Genomic DNA, 19,426 nt, shown 5'->3' on the forward strand with positions numbered 1-19,426 from the left:
TTAGTGGAATAATTTAAAAAGAAAAAATATTTTATTTTCAATGGAATGTAAAGAGTATCATTTTTACCAAAAATAATTATATATTTTTATTTATATATGAATATTAATATGGAGTTGTGATCAATGTCGAACCTTTCTTAAAGACCGAACTAGAGACCAAATTAGGGCCATCTATTTTCTTAATCTTCTAGTTAGGATTAATTCATAATTAATTTAATATTTTATTCAATAAATACTTTTTTAAATTTTAATTTTTTTTAATTCAATAAAAACTTGTTGGAGTAACTAATGAACTATATTCACTACATAATGAACTAAATGAACACACGTTATGAAGTAATTTTTCGCATTCATTACATACCGAATTTACCTCAACTGAAAGATAATTATGTCATAACACATTATGAAGTAATAAACTAATGGAATAAAGTAATATAGCATGTTTGAGTTGGGCATGTATCAAAGAATAAGTACAATGGCATCAGAACCCTAGTTTGAGTTGGGCATGTTTCATGATAGATTTTTTAAGTTTCGGACAAACGAGAATTTGACTAAAATTAGTGGCGGATTTAGGGGGTTATATATTCTCTAGAGTTGAGCCGAAAATAGCATGCCCGCTCCCACCACGGACTGTAAAAATATAATATTTGTTTTCCAAACATGTATTACAGAATTTAGTAGTGATCAGATGGTCAAATTATTACACTTTAACTAAGAGGTCTATGGTTCAATCTTCGGGTTCTGTATCCACCACTGACTAAAATAATGTTATTCCTGCAATGACTAAAATAATGTTATTCCTGCAATTCATCCACTTGTGATTATTGCACAAAATTAATATTTGGTCAAAGTTTAACAAACTCTGTTTATAACTTTTAGAATAACTGAGTTTTTTTTCCCGAGTATGTTCTCTCTGAGAGGACTTGTTATATCATTGCTTCCATTTCAGTCTGTGAAATTAGGCAAATTCTACAAAATTTTGCCTTGTCACTATTTCTTGAGTCTCAAGAAGCTCAATGACCTCAACTACATGTGGCAAGATTCCATGTATTTGTCATATTTATCATTCCATGTAATTGTCATATTTATCATTCCATGTAATTGTCATATTTATCCATTCATACTTTGTTGAAAATAACAAAGGAGTATAATAGAACGAAATTTCTCATCTTTTATGCTTGTCAAGGTTGGTTAAAAAAAAATTGTTGAACTAGAGCACTGAATTCACACAAATGAGTTCTTGTTCAATCATTACAGTACTATGTCAAAGAATTTTTTGCCATTATCATGCTTAGTTCTCACATCCTTACATTTTTTGGTTCTTTACTTCTTTCCAAGATAAAGCATGCATGTGAGTTTTTCTGCACATAAATAGAGAAGGAGAAAACATGTTTACTTGTAGGGAATTGGTTTTACTTCCTCAGTTAGAATGCAAGACTTCCATCCTCATCATCAACTAGAAAAAAGACAACAACAACTGAATTTTGACATTGACAATTACATAGCCTAGCATGCTATTGTCTAACTCATGTAGCAGTTTTTGCAGGAATTGAGTTTTACATTCAATCTGGATTAGTATTGTAGAGTGATGCAAAACAAAATTCTATACACACTACACTCATTAACAATACTAAATTCTTTTCTACTCCACTCACCACATCCGAACCACCTATATTAATTATCTTTCTTTTTCTTGTTTCCATCCTTTTTTTTTTTTGAGTGCAGAAATCAGCTAGGCAACTAATTACAAAAGTTAGAATTTGTTCGCAGTTATTCAAACATAACATTTTGATGAAATTGTATCTCATACGACAGAAATGATACGTGTATATTATTACCGGTGAGTTAATTGATGTCTTTATTTGTAAAGAAAACAACCCCATTTGGTTATAAATTCAGAATTCATTATTTTCCAACTTATTTTGAAAGTTGTGAAACCTATCATTGATCAAATTTAAATTTGATGTTTTTTCACAAGCTCTTCTAAGAATCACTTGTTTTAATTCTCACCGTGATTTTGTTATAGTGTATACTTAATACTCCCTCCGTCCCACTTAAAATGCAACATTTGAGAATCGGCACGGGATTTTATGTAGTGTTGTTTTGTGAGTTAATGAAGAGAGAGTAAAGTAAGAGAGATGAAAAAGTAGAGATAGAGTTGTTTCCATTTAAGGAAACGTTTCATTTTTAATGGGACGACCAAAAAAGGAAAACGTTGCATTTTTAATGGGACAGAGGGAGTATATTGATTCCATGTCAGACTTTGTGAATGCTCCACATAATCTTTGTGGAATACAGTCAGACTACACAAAATTTTAATGGTCACTTCAAGCAGCTACACAAGCTCAACTATATATATATATATATATAGACATCCGCAATGCAAATAGGTCAGCCATAGGCCAGCCACTCTCTCTCCCTGCCACGTTAGCAGCACTAAAAACCCACATGCCACATCAGATTTAGGCCAGCCATAGGTCAGCCGCAATAAAAATAATTCAAAAAATACATTTACGGAATTAAAATAACGATTAAATTACGGAATTAAATTTACGACACAGATATAGGAAAATGAATTCATTTCATTAAAAAAAAATTACAAAGATTAAAAAAAATACATGATTTTTTTTTTTTTAAAAAGGGCTTCCACACAAGAGTCCTCTCTACTCCTCGTCGCCGTCCGCGCCGCCGCCACCCGGGGTATCTGAGCCCACGTCGGAACCCCCCATCTGTGCCCTCGCGGCATCCAAATCAACTCGCATGCTCTCGAGCATCGAGTGAAGAAACATCTTCTCCGTGGGGTCAGTGGCGGTCCTCCAATCTTGGAAGACCTTGTACATCTGCTCCCGCGTTTTTTGACGCGAGAAGAAGGTGTACTCGCGTGGGGGCGGGGGGCGAGACGACCTCCTGGGGCGATAGGGGGGACGAGCATAGGATGGAGGGGTCGGAAACTCCTCAGCATCCGGGGGAGGTCGTGGGATCCGCCGCTGCTGCCGCTGTAGTCGTCGGAATAGTTCAGCCTCTGCTTCTTCGGCAACCCAGCGTCGCACCCCGCCCGTAACTTCTCGGAGTCCTTCAGCAACTCATAGCATTCCCAGAAGTGGAAATCCTTGTACTTCCCCGCCAAAGGGAACTGACTCTCGGCTATCCTTCGGGCGTCATCCTCATTCTGCCCACTAGTGAGCTGACGGAGGGCGTTGGCGTACAACGCCGAAAAACGGCCTACTGCGGCTCTGATGCGCTCTCACCCCTTCCGGACCTCCTCCCCGTTGAAGTCCTTCCCGTGCGGGCGGTGCCTCCTGTAGGCAGCTCTAATCTTCGCCCACATGTTGACGACCCGCTGGTTGTTCGCAACCAGCGGATCGTCGCACACCTCCAACCACCCCCTGGCCACCCCGGCGTACTCATCCTCCGTCCACTTCCTCCGGGCGGGGGTGTCGTCAACAGCGGGCTGCGATGACTCGCCGGCGCCTTCCCCTTCGTCTTCTTCTTCTTCGCCGCGGCCCGCCCCGCTGGAACGGGAGTGTCCGGATTCCCGAGATCGATCCCCATGTCATGCAATGACAAAAGGTCATCGCCAGTGAACTGCGTCTCCACCTGGGTCGACGTGTGAGACGAAGCCGTCAAAAAATCCACAGAGGGACGATAGACCGTGTCCCCCCCCCCCCCCGGTGACCCCTGCATCCCATCATCTGCTGCTGCATCTGGGGCATACTTCCCCACCCCTGCCCACCGCTGGCCTGTCCGCCGCCCAGCATACCCCACGGCATCCCCCCCTGGTTCCCACCCCCAGCGCTCCGGCCATCATCCCCATCAGCTGATTCCAAGGGACGTTAAACCCAGGGCCCATCTGCCCGCCCATCTGGCCCCAACCAGATCCCACGGGTACTGTGGGAGTCTGAGATCCACTCGTCGCTGGACTGGATTCGTTGTTGTGATCCATTGCTCGATGATGCTCTTGTACAGAAAGTTAGAGAGAGAGAAAACTCGTTAAAACAAGTGGTGCAAATGAAAATGAAACTAAAATCGCGTTTATGTAGGTTTTAAAAAAAAAATCGAAATTCGGCGCTGGCCGATCGGCACGCCACAATGGCGGCCAGCGCATCGGCCAGCGCCACGCCACCGGCTAGCCCACACCAAAATTTTGGCCGATTTTCCGCTCGCCTACTCCAATGGTTCGGCTAGCCGACCGGCTAACGACGCGAATCGGCTAGCCAGCATTGGAGATGCTCTAATTATTATTATTTCTTATGTATTCACACTCTTGCTGATAATATTTCTTTTGTGGGATTTCTTATCAGAATTTAAGGATGAAATGACAAAACAGTTTCTGGAATGAAATAGTATCTAAAACTTTTAGCATGACAGTTTGTCAAGGTTGTAAAATAGGAAATAAAATGCTAATTAAAGACTATTTATTGAACTAGCTAGGCCGGTGAAATTTTAAAAATTACTCTTGTTCTGTACATATATTCATGGGTCAAGTAATTACATTTGTGCTGGTATGATGTTTGGAATATAACACACTAAATTTGTTTAAATAACTGCCAAAAATATACTACAAAGTGCCTTCTGAAATGATTTAAAATTGGTGTGTAATACCTAAATTTGTATTTTGAGGGGTAATTACATGTTACATATAAAATGTTTCATCGTTGTTCAATTTAGTACAAAAAGTTTAGTTATTGTTCCAAATTGATACAAATCCTCTTTAACACCGTTACTTTTCTTCTTTTTTTTTCTTTCTATTCAATCCCAAATCTCCATCCATTTAAATATTAGAATCTGACTTCCCTAAATCTCCCTCCGTCCACGAATAGAAGTCCCGTTTTTTCCATTTTGGTCCGTTTACGAATAGGAGTCCCGGCTGATAATTACTATAAATGGTAAAGAGATCTCACATTCCACTAACTCATTTCGCTCACATATCATTTAAAACTAATATATTCAAGTGGGACTCCTGTTCCACTAATTTCATTCCACCAACTTTTCTTAACATGTCTTAAAACTCGTGACGGATAGAAATGAGACTCCTATTCGTGGACGGAGAGAGTGTCTATTAACAAAAAATACACAAGAATATAAGCATAAAATTGTTCTGGACTCAATATCTTTAATGTTTTTTAGAAGTAGAATTGCACTCTATCACTGCCACACTTCCTCCTCGCTTGCTCACACGCATACAAAGCAGCCCACCAATCTCTATCTCTCCATTTCTTCCCGACAAAATTTTTAATCACACCCAATTAAGTTTTTGCAAAGCTTTTGTAAAAGTTTATAACTACGCATTGAAAGATGGTGAACAATAGAAAAGGAGGGTCCATGAATCTAGAGAGAAAAGAACGATCTTGAGTTCTTCGGTGTTCTTCAAAGTGATTTCTAGCAATACACAATTAATCTTTTGCTTCTTGCTCCTCACAGTGATAATTTACAGTAAATTAATTTGGGAGTGTATAGGAAGAAAAAGGAAGAGAAGTACCGGTATTAGAGGGATTTAACAGAATGTATCAATTTCGAACACTAAGTAAACATTTTGTATGAAATATATAAACTTAAAATTTTTTGTATGAAATATAAAAAATTTAAAATTTTTGTACTAAATTGAAATAATGGTAAAATATTTTGCATGTATAATGTAATTATCCCGTATTTTGATGCTAAATTATTGAACTCGACATTGACCTTTGACTTTGCTATAGAAAAAAAAAGAAATTAATGAGTCAGATCCTTGATATGTTGTTGGCCTTGCCTATCCACCAACTAAAAACATAATTATGACCACATACTTTATATAAAATTTGAAATGCATGGATTAACAGTGACAGGCCTAGTCCAATTTTTCCAACAAACTAGCCCATTTAAAATCCACCGACCTGAAGTCTTCCCACCGATAAGGTGATAATAGGAGGAATCATGATGATTATTTAACACGCACCCATGTTAAATTTAGGTGAATATTTTACAATATGCTCATTGGGGATAACATTATTTGATTAATACAAAAATTAGACTAAGAAATATGTACTGGGTAATTTTCAATACAACTCTCAATTATCTTATTAGAGTCCCTTAGTTAAAAAAGAATCGGTAGCTTGGACTTCAAATAAGATTGTTTATGGGCCTTAATAATCATGATTTTGGGCTACAGAAATAAAATTTCTATCTTGGGCTAGAAAAGTAAAAACTCTAGATTACAATCGAATATAATTAAAACATGAAATAACTTTGGGAACTCTTGGCCTGCAGCACTTGCCGGACAGCTCAAAGCCTCAAAGAGTCTAATTATCCCTTAGAATCGAGTCGAATAACGACATAGCCGCTTATTGAGTTTAGAGCATCCGCTATGGTTAATAGGCCAGCCATAGGCCAGCCATTCTCTCCTCTGCCACGTCAGCAACACTAAAAAAACCACCTGCCACGTCAGATTTAGGCCAGCCATAGGCCAGCCGCAATAAAAACAATTCAAAATATACTACATTTACGGAATTAAAATTGCGATATACGGAATTAAATTTACGACACATATACGGAAAAAATAATCCATTCCATTAAAAAAAAAGTACAAAGATTTTTAAAAAAAAGTACATGATTTTGTTTAAAAAAAAGGGCTTCAACACCCGAGCCCCGCCACTCTCTACTCCTCATCGCCGTCGCCGTCGCCCTCCTCGTGGCCGTCGCCGCCGCCGCTGCCGCCACCCGTGGTATCTGAGCCCACGTCGGAACCCCCCAGCCTCCTCGTCGCGATCTCTAAATCAGCACGCATGCTCTCGAGCATCTCGAAAAGAATCCTCTTCTCCGTGGGGTCAGTGGCGTTCTTCCACTCTCGGAAGACCTGTAACATCTGAGCCCGCGTTTGGTTACGCGAATGGAGAGTTTACGCGAGTGGGGCGGCTGGGAGGGCGGAGGACTGGACCTCGCGGGGCGATAGGGGGGATCCGCCCCTCGCAGCCCGCTGCGCCCACTTCTGTCCAACCGGGCGGGGGCGACCAGTAAATGAAGGAGGGGATGGAAACTCCTCAGCATCCGGGGGGAGGTCGTGGGATCCGCCGCTGCTGCCGCTGTAGTCGCCGCTATAGTTAAGTCGCTGCTTCTTCGGCCACCCAGCGTCGCACCCCGCCCGGAACTTCTCCGAGTCCTTCAGCAACAAGAAGCACTCCCAGAAGGTGAACTCCTTATACTTCCCCTCCAAGGGGAACTGACTCGCGGCTATCCTCCGGGCGTCGTCCTCAGTCTGCCCACTTTTGAGCTGACGGAGGGCGTTGGCGTACAAATTCGCAAAACGGCCCACTGCGGCCCTGGTGCGTTCCCACCCCTTCCGGACCTCCTCGTTGCTGAAGTCCTTCCCGTGCGGGCAGTGCCTCTTATAGGCAGCACTGATCTTCGCCCACATGTTGACGACCCGCTGGTTGTTCGCAACCAGTGGATCGTCGCACACCTCCAACCACCCCTTGGCCACCCCGGCGTACTCATCCTCCGTCCACTTCCTCCGGCCAGGGGCAGCGGGCTGCGATGACTCGCCGACCGCCTTGCCCTTCCCCTTCCCCCTCGTCTTCTTCTTCGGCGCGGCCCGCGTCGCTGGAACGGGAGTATCATCTTCCCCGAGATCGATCCCCATATCGTGCAATGACAGAAGGTCATCGCCAGAGAACTGCGTCTCCACTGGGGTCGACGTGTGAGACGAAGCCGTCAAAAAATCAAGCGAGGGCCGATATACCGCGTCCCCTCCCGGTGACCCCTGCACCCCCCTCCCCCCGGCATCCCGGGATACATGCCGTGCGGCATCCCCCCCTGCCACATCATCCCCATCATCTGCTGCAACATCATCTGCTGCTGCATTTGGGGCATACCCCCCCACCCGGGCGCTGACTGCCCGCCGCCCGGCATCCCCCACGGCATACCCCCCGGCATACCCCCCTGGTTCCCCCCCATCGCCCCCCCCGGCGCACCAGCCATCATCCCCATCATCTGATTCCAAGGGATGTTAAATCCCGGGCCCATCTGCCCCCATCCAGATCCCACGGGTACTGTGGGAGTCTGAGCGCCGCTCGTCGCCGGACTGGACTCGTTGTTGTGATCCATCACTCGATGATGCTCTTGAACAGAAAGTTAGAGAGAGAGAAAACTCGTTAAAACAAGTGGTGCAAATGAAAATGAAACGAAAATCGCGTTTATATATGATTTAAAATAAAAAAAAAAAAAAAAATGAAAATCGGCGCTGGCCGATCGGGCCTCTGCAATGGCGGCTAGCCGATCGGCCAGCGGATCGGCTAGCGACGAGCGATCGGCCAGCCCACGCCGATGCGCTGGCCGATTTCGCGCTGGCCGATTGCAATGGTTCGGCTAGCCGATCGGCTAGCGCGACGAATCGGCTAGCCGGTCGCTAGCCGACCATTGCGGATGCTCTTAGAAAATTATTTTGTTTGTTTACATAGAGTTTAGGGAGTACTCTGTTGGATAAATTGTTCACAAAGGTGTTGTTCGATTCTTATGACTCATTTTTATATGGTTATTCATCTAGAATTAGGTTGCGAGATTATTTTAGTTGGAGGAAGTACTATTACTCCTTCCGTTTCGCTATAGTTAAGGCAGAACTTTTGGGCACGGAGTTTTAGAAATGAATGTTGGGTGTGTTAAATAATTAGATAAAAAAGTAAGAGAGAGGAAATGGTAGAAAGAATAAAGTATAAAGTGAATAAAGTAGATAGAATAAAGTAAGAAAGAGAAAAAAGTTACCAAATATGGAAATAACTCAACTATAAAAAAACTTCCCAAAATGGTAAAATGACTCAACTATGGTGAAACGGATGGAGTACTTATTATCATAGAATTATTTATCTAAAATTAAGTTGTGAGATTCAATCTCATGAATATAACATATTTAATCATAAGATATAATCTTATATTCCATCATTCCCTGAAAAGTATAAATTCTTTTCATTTTACTCCGTCCCTAAAAAGTACTAGTACTCTATGAACTTTCTAATTTTGGAATTCCTTTCTTTCTAATGAGGTGGAACACATTTTCCACTAATAATACGTTAAAAACTTTTTCTTTCTATCTCTCTTACTTTATTAATTACACATTAAAACATGTGTCGAACCAAATGTTCATACTTTTTACGAACAGAGATAGTAATATAATGACTAGAATGTATGGTCCACCTACTATTAATAGTAAAGTATACCGGACTCCCTAGTGTGTATATACTAAAATTGTAAACCGAAATTTCAATGGCGGATTGAGGAAGTAATAAAATCAATAAACATAGCGGGCCTAGATTTCTAGGTTGGCCTAATTTTACTTAAGGTTCGAAATGTTAAAGTCGTCACCTTAATCTGCACAATATTTTTGAAACAACAAGAAGATGTTAAACATAGTATGTTCAGTAATTTTATAGAAAACCAATTTTGAAAACTACACTTCAGTAGTCTCATAAAAAATAATTTCCTTATTCTATTTTGGATCGTCCCTTGCACAAAATTAGGCCATTTGTATATTTAGTAAGTTTCTCTTTTATGAGTTAAAAAGTTTCAACTCTCTACTAATAATAATTTTTTTTCTTTTAATTTCTCCTGAAATCTTTATTTTTATGGGACAAATGAGAAAGAACTATTATATCCCAAAGTAAAAAAAACATCACGCATAAGTACTCATTTATTCACTTATATATTACTACATCAAATGACTGCGAGTTTAGGTGCAAAATTTTTAATTTATGGAGCAGAAGCAAAAATATTTGGACAGAAACAACACCGACAACGTCTTAAAACCAAACTACCAAAAAACATATGCAGAAAAGAAAACCATAATGTAAGGACAACAAAATGAAGAACTCAACATTTTCAGAAAGTTTCAAATGGTTCTTTTTCTCACTTTCAAGTCGCCTGAATAAATGGGCACCCCATAAAATAGCTCAAAATTCCATAACCCCAAAACATATTAATTTTACGATAAAACATAACAATAAAAACGAGTATAAACACGAAAAATAAAAGTGGAGTGGCCAAAAGATACAAGGGCAAAAGAGTGAAGAGGGAGTAGACGCGCGGAGGGGGCGCGAGTGGTTGATACATAAATACGAGGTACGATAGTGAGATAGGCATTGGTCGCTGAGAGAAACAAAAGAGGGAAATGGTGGCCCTCTTCCCGTACTCTTGGATTGGACTTTTCTGGAAAGTTTTTCCATTTACTGCTATTCTTCCATTTTCCTTTTCTGAGACCAAACCCCTCTAACCATCTTTCCCAAACTGCCCCTCCCCACTCTCCCTATTTACCTCTGTCGGAATTGCAATTACTACGCGTAGTTTTCGCTATAATAATAATGTGTTTTCATATTAAGTAAATTGACAACCACAATACTACCGAAATGGAAAGCCTCGAGTTTTAATGTTTTTCGTGTGGTGTGCTTGGGTTTTGTAATCATTCATCGTGAAATACCTAATGTGGACATGCGTATGATTTTGATAATCTACACTCTTCAACTATTTATTTATTTTTTAAACTTAATTGACGTGAGGTGGATGTTTAGCCCAGTTTGGAAATCATGTTAGGATATCATCATAAGGTAAAAACTCGAGATTAAAATTAGTATTTACAGTCATTATCTTCTCCACAAAAGATAGAGAAAAAATGGGTCAAGTATTGCTAATAGAAAATTAAACTCATCTCATTAGAGAGAAACTTTTTATTTTTCATAAATAAATAAAACTAAATTCAGTGGACAATTCAAAGTAGAAAAACGCACATTTCCTAAATTTCATCGACCTCATTTTACACTACACATTTACTTAAAAAACAAAACTTGTGACACACCATTAATTTCCTTAATTATTTATGGTTCACACTCTTCAATTTCTAATTATTTTATTATTTAATTTAATGTCATATGTATATTCTAATCAATTAAATTTATGATCTAACTAAATACGAAATTCATTGAGTTTTATAAATTGCATTATAAAATATACTCATTAAAATTTATAATTTACATAATTAAAAACTTATAAACTATGTTTAACATAATTAGAATCCTAAAAAAGTAAAAAAGTAGGAGTGAAAAAGTAAAATAAAAATAAATAAATAAAAAAAAACCTCTATATAACTACAAACCCAAATACTTTGGAGTCCCACAAACATCTTCTTTTTCGTCACCAATATGATATATTTAGGGAGAAAATTGAGGTGAAATGGGTATTTACATCACATGTGAGAAAAGATGATATTTAGGGGATTAAAAATACTAATGAAATGGGGTGTTAAAAATTCATTGGGTAACAGATTTACTGAAATGTGGTAGATATTTTTCATTTAAAATTTTGAAATCTTCAAATAAAATAAGCAAAATAAAAAACGATCGAAATTGAAGCTTAATCGCTCCTCGATCATCGAGTGAGCCTCATAAAGCATCTCGATCAGATAAAAGGGCGCACGACAGCACTTCCCGCCCCTCGCTTCGTTACATGACGCCCACTATAATCTATAGATCCAATAGTAGAAAGCAAATGAAAGTCGTTTTAATCCAAACAACCACACAAATTAAAATGCACCCAAAACATATATAGTACAAATAATGCATGCACTTGAGTTCGAATACAATTACTCAATAAATCAGATAATAGATCATACTAATCCAAAACAATTCCATAAATCACACGGAGTACATTTCTACAAATGGTACACAAATTAAACAATTCGAACAAAAAAATCAAGCACAATTTCACAAATGGAACAGTTTTAACCTATAAATACAAATTAATAACCCAATTTCTTCCCGAAAATCTCAATTCATGGCCCAATTCACCGAATTAATTTGTTGGAATCACATTACCTTTGACTGACGAGTGACGAGGCAAACCTTATATGTTGATTATTTGTTAAAAATAACTAAATGTAATCTGCATAAATATATAATCTAAGTTGTTATTTTGTAAAAAAAATATTAAAAAATCAGCCCTATAAATTATAATTGTGGTATTAATCTGTCATAAGAGTATTTTAGCTTATAAAATCGTCATTGCTTTTTGAAAAATTAGGTTATACTACTACTATTTTACATACTCCTATCATTTATAGTTTCTTTACGGCTTGCTATGTCACTAAATATGAGTCAGAAATTTAATGATGTTGTAGATTTGGTAAAAGTTTTAAAGAAAATGTTGGGATAAATTTGAACATATTGTTATTTCTAGGTGTTTAAGATGTATTATAACTAATCACTGGTCTCACCTTATGTGAGAAATTTTTTTAGCATTTAAAAAAAAAATATTTAATGAGTTAAATAAAGAAAAATAAAGTGAAATAGATAATAAAGTAATAGAAAATAAAATTGTTATGTTATTAAAAAGAAATGACACATTTACATTACCTCCGTCCACTAAAAACAAAAACTGTTTTCATTTTGGACTATCACTAACAATAGAAACTTTCTAACCTTTGGACCCACAACTCATTAATACTATTTTTAGTACTAATTTACTAATTATTCATTAAAATACATATTATTTCAAAAGTTTTTATTTTTAAAAAACGAATGCAGTAGTATAGTAGGAAAAAGGAAGTAATACTAACGGTCTCATAAAAATAATTCATTTAATGCACAATTATTAAAATATGCAAGAAATATAAAAAATGATTTGGAGTATTATTAATTTTATTTCACAAGGGAGAACGCAATATTAGTAGAAGTTAATATGAAACATGTCAAAATGTTAAAGATTGTCGATTTTTATAAGAAGGGAGATTATTAGACTATAATTTTGGTGTAATCTAGGTAAAATGAGATGCGGTATTGGGTAATTGTGATTTTTGAGCTTTTTCCAAGGGTTAAAAAGAGTTGTGTCAGAAAAGGTTATATTTGAATTTGACTCTGGTGGTTTCGTTATAACAAAACCCAATTGAGTAATTGGAGGGTAATTGAAGTTGGGTAAATTTTTAACTTGGTTGAAATGAGGTAAACAAAAAAACACGAATGTAAGAGGTGGGGTGGGGTGACGTGGGATTGAATGAATGAAAATGAAATGATAATTAGTGTAGCTAATAAAGGTAATTGAGTAATATGTCATCCATCTTGTGTTGGTGCTGTCTATTTCCATTAGTGGGCAATATAGAGAGAGAGAGTGTGTTGAGGGGAATTGCTTTTCGATTTGGTTAACGTCGGAAAGTTGCGTAAGAAAGAGATGGTTCTTTAATTTCCTTTTTTTTTAATTAATTTTTATAAATAAAAAAATAAAATTAATGTTGCAATGTTAAAAAAGAGAAGAACCAATGGGGTAAAAGACAGGGGCAGAGAGAGAGAGAGAAAGAGGGGGAGAGAGAGATAGATTTGAGGGTCAGAGTTAAAGCTAGATAGTAGTAATAAAGGGCGTACAAATGTATAGATACACAGAATAGATACAGAAATAGAGTTTAAAGAAAAGAGAATGGTTAAATGGAACACCCACAGCAGACATATATAAATAGAAAGAGTTTTAGAAAACCATCCCTCAAGTATTTATGACTTTGATTGAACAACATAGCCACCAAAAATAATTAACAAAGATATTACAAAAAACCAAAAAAAAAGAAAAAAGTAGTAGTTCTCCCCACTCTAGGCTTAGCCCCCCCTCTCTATATTATACTTAGTCCCATTCTTTATTTGAAACCTCAAAAGAGAAGCCAAGTTGCCTATATATCTAAATGAACGAATCAAGTCTAGAGAGAGAAAGTAAACTGCTTTCGGCCAAGCCTTGAAAAACTGGCCTCGTCTATGCAGTATTGGGTAGCTAGCTAGGGAAGAGGAAGAGGAAGAAGAAGTGAGGATATGTAGTATAGAGATCTATTTCTACAGTTGGAAGTGGGAATTACACCCAACATTTTTTTGCAACCAACAACGTTTTTTTCATTTTTTTTTTCATTTTTTCAACCCTATATTGTCCTAGCTTCTTCATGTTGTATCACGAGACAGCATTCACTTCTCCCATGGATGTAGTCTTATTTTTTTAGTTTAGAGAGAGAAAGTAAGTGAGCCCCGCAAAACTTTCTTGATTAGACTGTGCTGTGATCACAGTTCAATTGGGAAATTCAATTAAAAATGTGGGATCTCAACGATTCGCCGGATCAGCGGAGGGACGACGAATCGGAGGGCTGCTCCGACGACAAGGGGAAACGGGTCGGATCCATGTCCAATTCCAGCTCCTCGGCGGTCGTGGTGGAGGACCTCTCCGAGGAGGACGACGACGCCGACAGAGGCGGCGCCTTCCGCAAGCGGAGCAGCAAGATTTTCGGCTTCTCCGTCGACGACGAGGATGCCGCCCTCGTCACAAGGCAGTTTTTCCCCGTCGACGACTCCGAAGCCGCCGCCGCCGCGTCAGGCGGCGCCGGCTTCCCCCGAGCCCACTGGGTCGGGGTGAAATTCTGCCAGTCGGAGCCCCACGCCGCCGCCTTCGGCAAGGCGGCGGCGGAGGTGGCGCAGCCGCTGAAGAAGAGCCGCCGTGGGCCCCGCTCGCGGAGCTCGCAATACCGCGGCGTCACGTTCTACCGGCGGACTGGCCGTTGGGAGTCTCACATATGGTACATATATATATATACCATCTATTAACATAACATAAATTTTTCTCAATTTTCTAAATATGATTAATTTTTTTTATTTTTGGAATCAGGGATTGTGGAAAGCAGGTTTATTTAGGTGGGTTGTGATTCTTTTATCGTTTAATTACAACCGCATTGCAATTCTTGATTTTGTTTGATTTTGTGATTTATTGATCGGTGGAAATTGGATGGAATTTTAATTTTAATTTTAACTTTTTTTTTGAAAAATGTTGTATGTATAGGTGGATTCGATACAGCCCATGCCGCTGCCCGGTAAGCTTCCCACCACTCTAAAAAATTTAAATTTTTTTCGATTAAAAATGAATGTATATATTTATATATGTATACACACAGCGCATACGATAGAGCAGCCATTAAATTCCGAGGAGTTGAAGCAGACATCAACTTTAGCATAGAGGATTATGAAGACGACTTAAAACAGGTAGGTCACTTGTAGAGAGAGAAGGAGTTGTTTTATTACACCTCTTATCTTCTACAGTTTGATTCCTTATCTTGACACTTTTTTTCACACTGACATGAGTCCTTATTGTATATGTTTATCAAATGAAGTTAATTTATTTAGTACTAATAAATGTGACATACCACTTTATTGTATGCTTCATTTTTGAACAGATGAGCAATCTAACAAAGGAAGAATTTGTGCACGTACTGCGTCGGCAAAGTACTGGTTTTCCAAGAGGGAGTTCAAAATATAGAGGTGTCACATTGCACAAATGTGGTAGATGGGAAGCTAGGATGGGCCAATTTTTAGGCAAAAAGTACCATTTTCCTCAATTTTTAATTTCGATTAAATCCGGTCTTTACAGTGCGCCTAATTTGTGTTTGATCTTACCGTGACAGGTACGTTTATTTGGGCCTCTTCGATACTGAAGTCGAAGCTGCAAGGTAGGTTTTATGGAGTCAAATAATACCTAAAAGTCGTCGGAAATTAATTGCGATTTTTAAAGATGGTTGAAGACGTGCATTATTTTTTTCCTTGTACTAGGGCTTATGATAAAGCCGCCATCAAATGTAATGGGAAGGAGGCTGTTACCAATTTCGACCCCAGCATTTATGATGATGAACTAAAATCAGCAGGTATTAAGTGTGACCGATGGAGAAATTGTCTTGCAATAATTTCTTGCAACAACCTAAATAAACATTTCTTGTTTCTGTGTATTAGAATCTTCCAACAATGCAGCAGATCACAATCTTGACTTGAGCTTAGGGAATTCTGCTTCTCCACAAGCCGGATTTCGCGAGCACCGGCAGCAGCAGCAACAACATTCGTTAAGGCCCGAGGTAAATATATACATATAATAAACACATTAAGTATTACTTCAAAATCTTTACTTTAATTATAAACATTGAGTGAGCATTGTTAATTTCTCAGAGAAGAGATGGATATAACGAGACCGAAACCTTGCAGCTTCTAAGCCAAGCGCACCTGCATTCTCCCGAGTCGTTCAGGATCAGCAGCGAAGCCCCTCGCTACAGCCACCATCAAGTTTTCAATAGGCCATTATACGCCTCGCAAAACTACCATGTAATGCTGAAAATTAATTAATTTTGTTTACAATGTGAATTAGTACTAATAAAAATTGGTGCAGTTCTCGGGTGGGGGCGCGGCCGTGGAGGGCGGGAGGAACGCAGGAGGAGAGGTGTCAGTATCGAGGAATGAACAGCAATGGCAAATGAATCAAGCTCAAATGTTTGCTACTGCTGCAGCATCATCAGGATTCCCATCTGCGCAGACGTTTAGACCTCAAAATTGGATTCAGAAAAATGGGATGTATCCTCTCATGAGACCATCTTAGTTCATCTTCATCTGGCTGCTGTGATGTCACATTTTTTCTTCACTTGTGATTCAGCCTAAGGGAATGGAAAAAGAATATCTCCATTTTTCTGTAAGTCTGAAAAGATTCTTGCTTTCATCCTCTTTCCCCCTTTATTTTATTACATATTGAATAACTCTCCTTTTTTTACCGCCATTTAGTATATAACGAGGCATTCGGTTCTCATGTTTACTCGTTTTAATTTTGTCATCTCTTGTTCAGTTAGTCTTTCGGTTTGTTTCTACATTGCCAAATTTACACAATTTCTCGTTATTGCAACTAATTAATTTAATCTTAGATAAAGTTGTGTGTCGCTGATAGATTGTCTAATGAACTAAATGTCACCGATATAGTACTATATTGTTAGATATGGCACAAGGTTGTTTGTTTGGATTCCATGTGCAAAGGTAGCAGCTAGTTTAGATTTTATAAATTATGAAGGAAATTGTGAAATTAGTAATTTAAGGTGACACTATTAGAAGTAGTGTGAATCAGTGGGCGGGGGATTCCTAAAGAGGGGAGATATTTGAAGAGGTAAATATTCACCTAAAGAAGATATTTTAATATTTTAAAATTTGGCACACAACAGCAATACATGCTTTTATCAACCAACACGGCTTAATTAAAAGCTGATATTTAAAGCGCTTTTACTTTTTCTTTATAGTATTAAACCCTACCTAAAATAAATGCAAAAAATAAATAAATAAATAAAGTAGGGAGAGGAATCGTGGTGTTATGGGAAATATCAGATTGGTGGTGAATTGTCAACATCGTTGGTGTCCTTCGAATCAGTTCTCATGAGCAAAAGCAATTCAGACAGACAATTGCTATAATGGTGAGAGGGACTTAACCTAACTCTACTCGAGCTTCAAAGGACTACACCCACCCCCACAACAACATAAAAACCACGCCCACACACACACATCTTTGGATTATTACTCCCTCCGTCCACCATGAATTGTCAAGTTCGAGATCTACACGGGTTTTTAGTAATACAGAAGAACATGAGTCGGTGTATAAAAAGTTAGATGAATGCTAGACCTACTTATTCAATATACTAATGTCATGCATCTGAAATAGCAAAATGAGATATTTAATGACGGACGGATAAGCATTATATCGAAGATTATGTTTTAATTATGTCTTGTTCTATTTGTAAATAATGATGGGTGTGTGAGTTGAATAATATAAATTTTATAGCTACTCGGAGGATCGTAGGTTAAATGCACACAAAAATATTAATTCAAATAATAAAATTATATGAGAAAATGGATATATTTTGTTAAAGATTTTTAAAAATACTATATGCATAGTGATTATTAGCAAGTAGGAGTATGAGATATATGAGGCATATATATGTAGTATCAATTTTATACTAAAGCGATTAAATCATATGTGACTCCACAATGAACTTATCACTTTGTATGAATGCGTATGAAGTTCATGGGAAACGAAAAATTCAATTTTTTGAATTTTTCAACTTTGAAAGCGAATTCATCATGTTTTAAATAAAATTCATTATGTAGTTCTCATTTTAGAATGAGGTTTTAGTCTAATCTTTTCATTATACCAAATCACTAAACTAAGTACTCCATTATTTAAAATAAAATTAGTAAGCACGGAGTATATCTATACACTTTTAGTAGTAATTATTGATGAATTAGTTTAATGATATTTTGTAAAATAAGACTCGTTTATGATGACATTGATATAGACTATGGGTGTTTGGTTTAATGAGAATATAATATTAAAATATCTAAAAATGATCACCTCGCACAAAGGTAAGAAAGAAACCTAATTCATCCAAAGCATCCACGACAAACAAATTTCTCTACGAGGTTTATCTTTTACTCTTTACGAGAATATTTAGGAAACAAATATTTATTAATTAATCACAACTATCATATAGTACTAATTAAACTATATTGAATCCAGATATGCAGCATTGGCTATCCCCACTCAATTTTATAATATAAGTTGGGTACAAAACATTAAAATATTAGTGCAAATTTCGTCACCTGCGACGTCATCGTCGATTATATTATCTAGTGATTACCTTCTATATTTAGTCATATTGCTAATACTTTATTCCCACAATTATTTTTTAACACCACCTTGTCGTGCGCAGAAGATTTGAGAAGAAGTACCTCGATTAATTATAAATTAAGATAGATAATTTGAGGGGCATAAGGTCAAGAATAATGCCCACTTTATTTTATTCTAATAAATTAAATACTACTATTTGCTTTCGTATTTTCAATTTATTTTTTACTGTCACATAAGGCTAGTTGACAAGTAGCCATGTTTATAAAAATAGGAAATGGCTTGTTAATTAAGGTTTTGATCGATCCACAAGTCACCTCAGGTGGTCCAATGCTTTCACATTACATTGTATATTCTCTTTCCTTATAAGAAAGAAGGCCTTTTCATTTATTTCCGTTATCATCTTTTTTCTACCTAAAATTGATATTTTGATATCAATTGTTGATGTCGTGTCTTCGTCTTTATTGGTTAAGTTGTTGTTAATGGTTTTGGTTTAGGAACCAAAATCCCAGATAACAAGCGATAGTTATGGTACGTGTGCAGATGCGATATAAAAAGATTTGTTTTAAGAAAAGATTATGAATGGTCAAATTCAGTACTTTACTTTATTTTTTCTTTCGTATTATCAAGATATTAGATGTTATGTTCCTTATTCTAAAATAAATCATTAATATATATTCTTACACGTATTAATATAGGAGTATTTGTCAAGTGGGTTGGGCCGGGTCGCTCACGCGAGCCCGAACTAAGCCCGAGGAGGCCTGACTCATCTTTTTACTTGATAAAAGTAAATATATTTTCAGTGATTTTTATAGCTCATTGGCAAGGTTTTAAAGTTAAAAGTAAAGTTTAAAGTCATAATTTGATGTGATGTTATAATTTCCTTTAATTTCTTTCAAGACAAAAAAAAAAGCTCTTTCTAGAGCTAATACTACTAGGCTGAGTCGTGCCTAACTCGCTTCACAAGTTAAAGTACTACTAG

General features: G+C 37.7%; 1 protein-coding gene across 2 annotated transcripts; it reads left to right on the forward strand.

The window, feature by feature from the left end:
• The first annotated feature begins 13,565 nt into the window (after nt 1-13,565).
• On the forward strand, nt 13,566-16,587 carry LOC125216460 (floral homeotic protein APETALA 2-like). Of its 2 annotated transcripts, none has more exons than XM_048118172.2 (10): nt 13,566-14,548; nt 14,638-14,663; nt 14,809-14,839; nt 14,921-15,008; nt 15,200-15,345; nt 15,428-15,472; nt 15,573-15,664; nt 15,750-15,868; nt 15,996-16,112; nt 16,177-16,587. In XM_048118172.2, the coding sequence occupies exons 1-10, from the start codon at nt 14,070-14,072 to the stop codon at nt 16,381-16,383; spliced, it is 1,350 nt and encodes a 449-aa protein (XP_047974129.2). In that variant the 5' UTR covers nt 13,566-14,069; the 3' UTR covers nt 16,384-16,587. The 2 variants fall into 2 exon arrangements, with proteins under 2 accessions (XP_047974129.2, XP_047974128.2); XM_048118171.2 differs by having other exon boundaries at nt 13,576-14,548; nt 15,960-16,112.
• Nucleotides 16,588-19,426: the final 2,839 nt, after the last annotated feature.

The sequence above is a fragment of the Salvia hispanica genome, chromosome 3 (genome assembly GCF_029641045.1).
Source record: "Salvia hispanica isolate PSC_SH4W2 chromosome 3, Shi_PSC_v1, whole genome shotgun sequence".
NCBI lineage: Eukaryota > Viridiplantae > Streptophyta > Magnoliopsida > Lamiales > Lamiaceae > Salvia > Salvia hispanica.

Coding starts and splice junctions, on each gene's coding strand:
- LOC125216460 (XM_048118171.2), top strand. CDS start 14,070: ATGTGGGATCTCAACGATTCGCCGGATCAGCGGAGGGACGACGAATCG. Junction 14,549..14,637: donor CGTTGGGAGTCTCACATATG/GTACATATATAT, acceptor TTTTGGAATCAG/GGATTGTGGAAAGCAGGTTT. Junction 15,346..15,427: donor GGCCAATTTTTAGGCAAAAA/GTACCATTTTCC, acceptor TTACCGTGACAG/GTACGTTTATTTGGGCCTCT.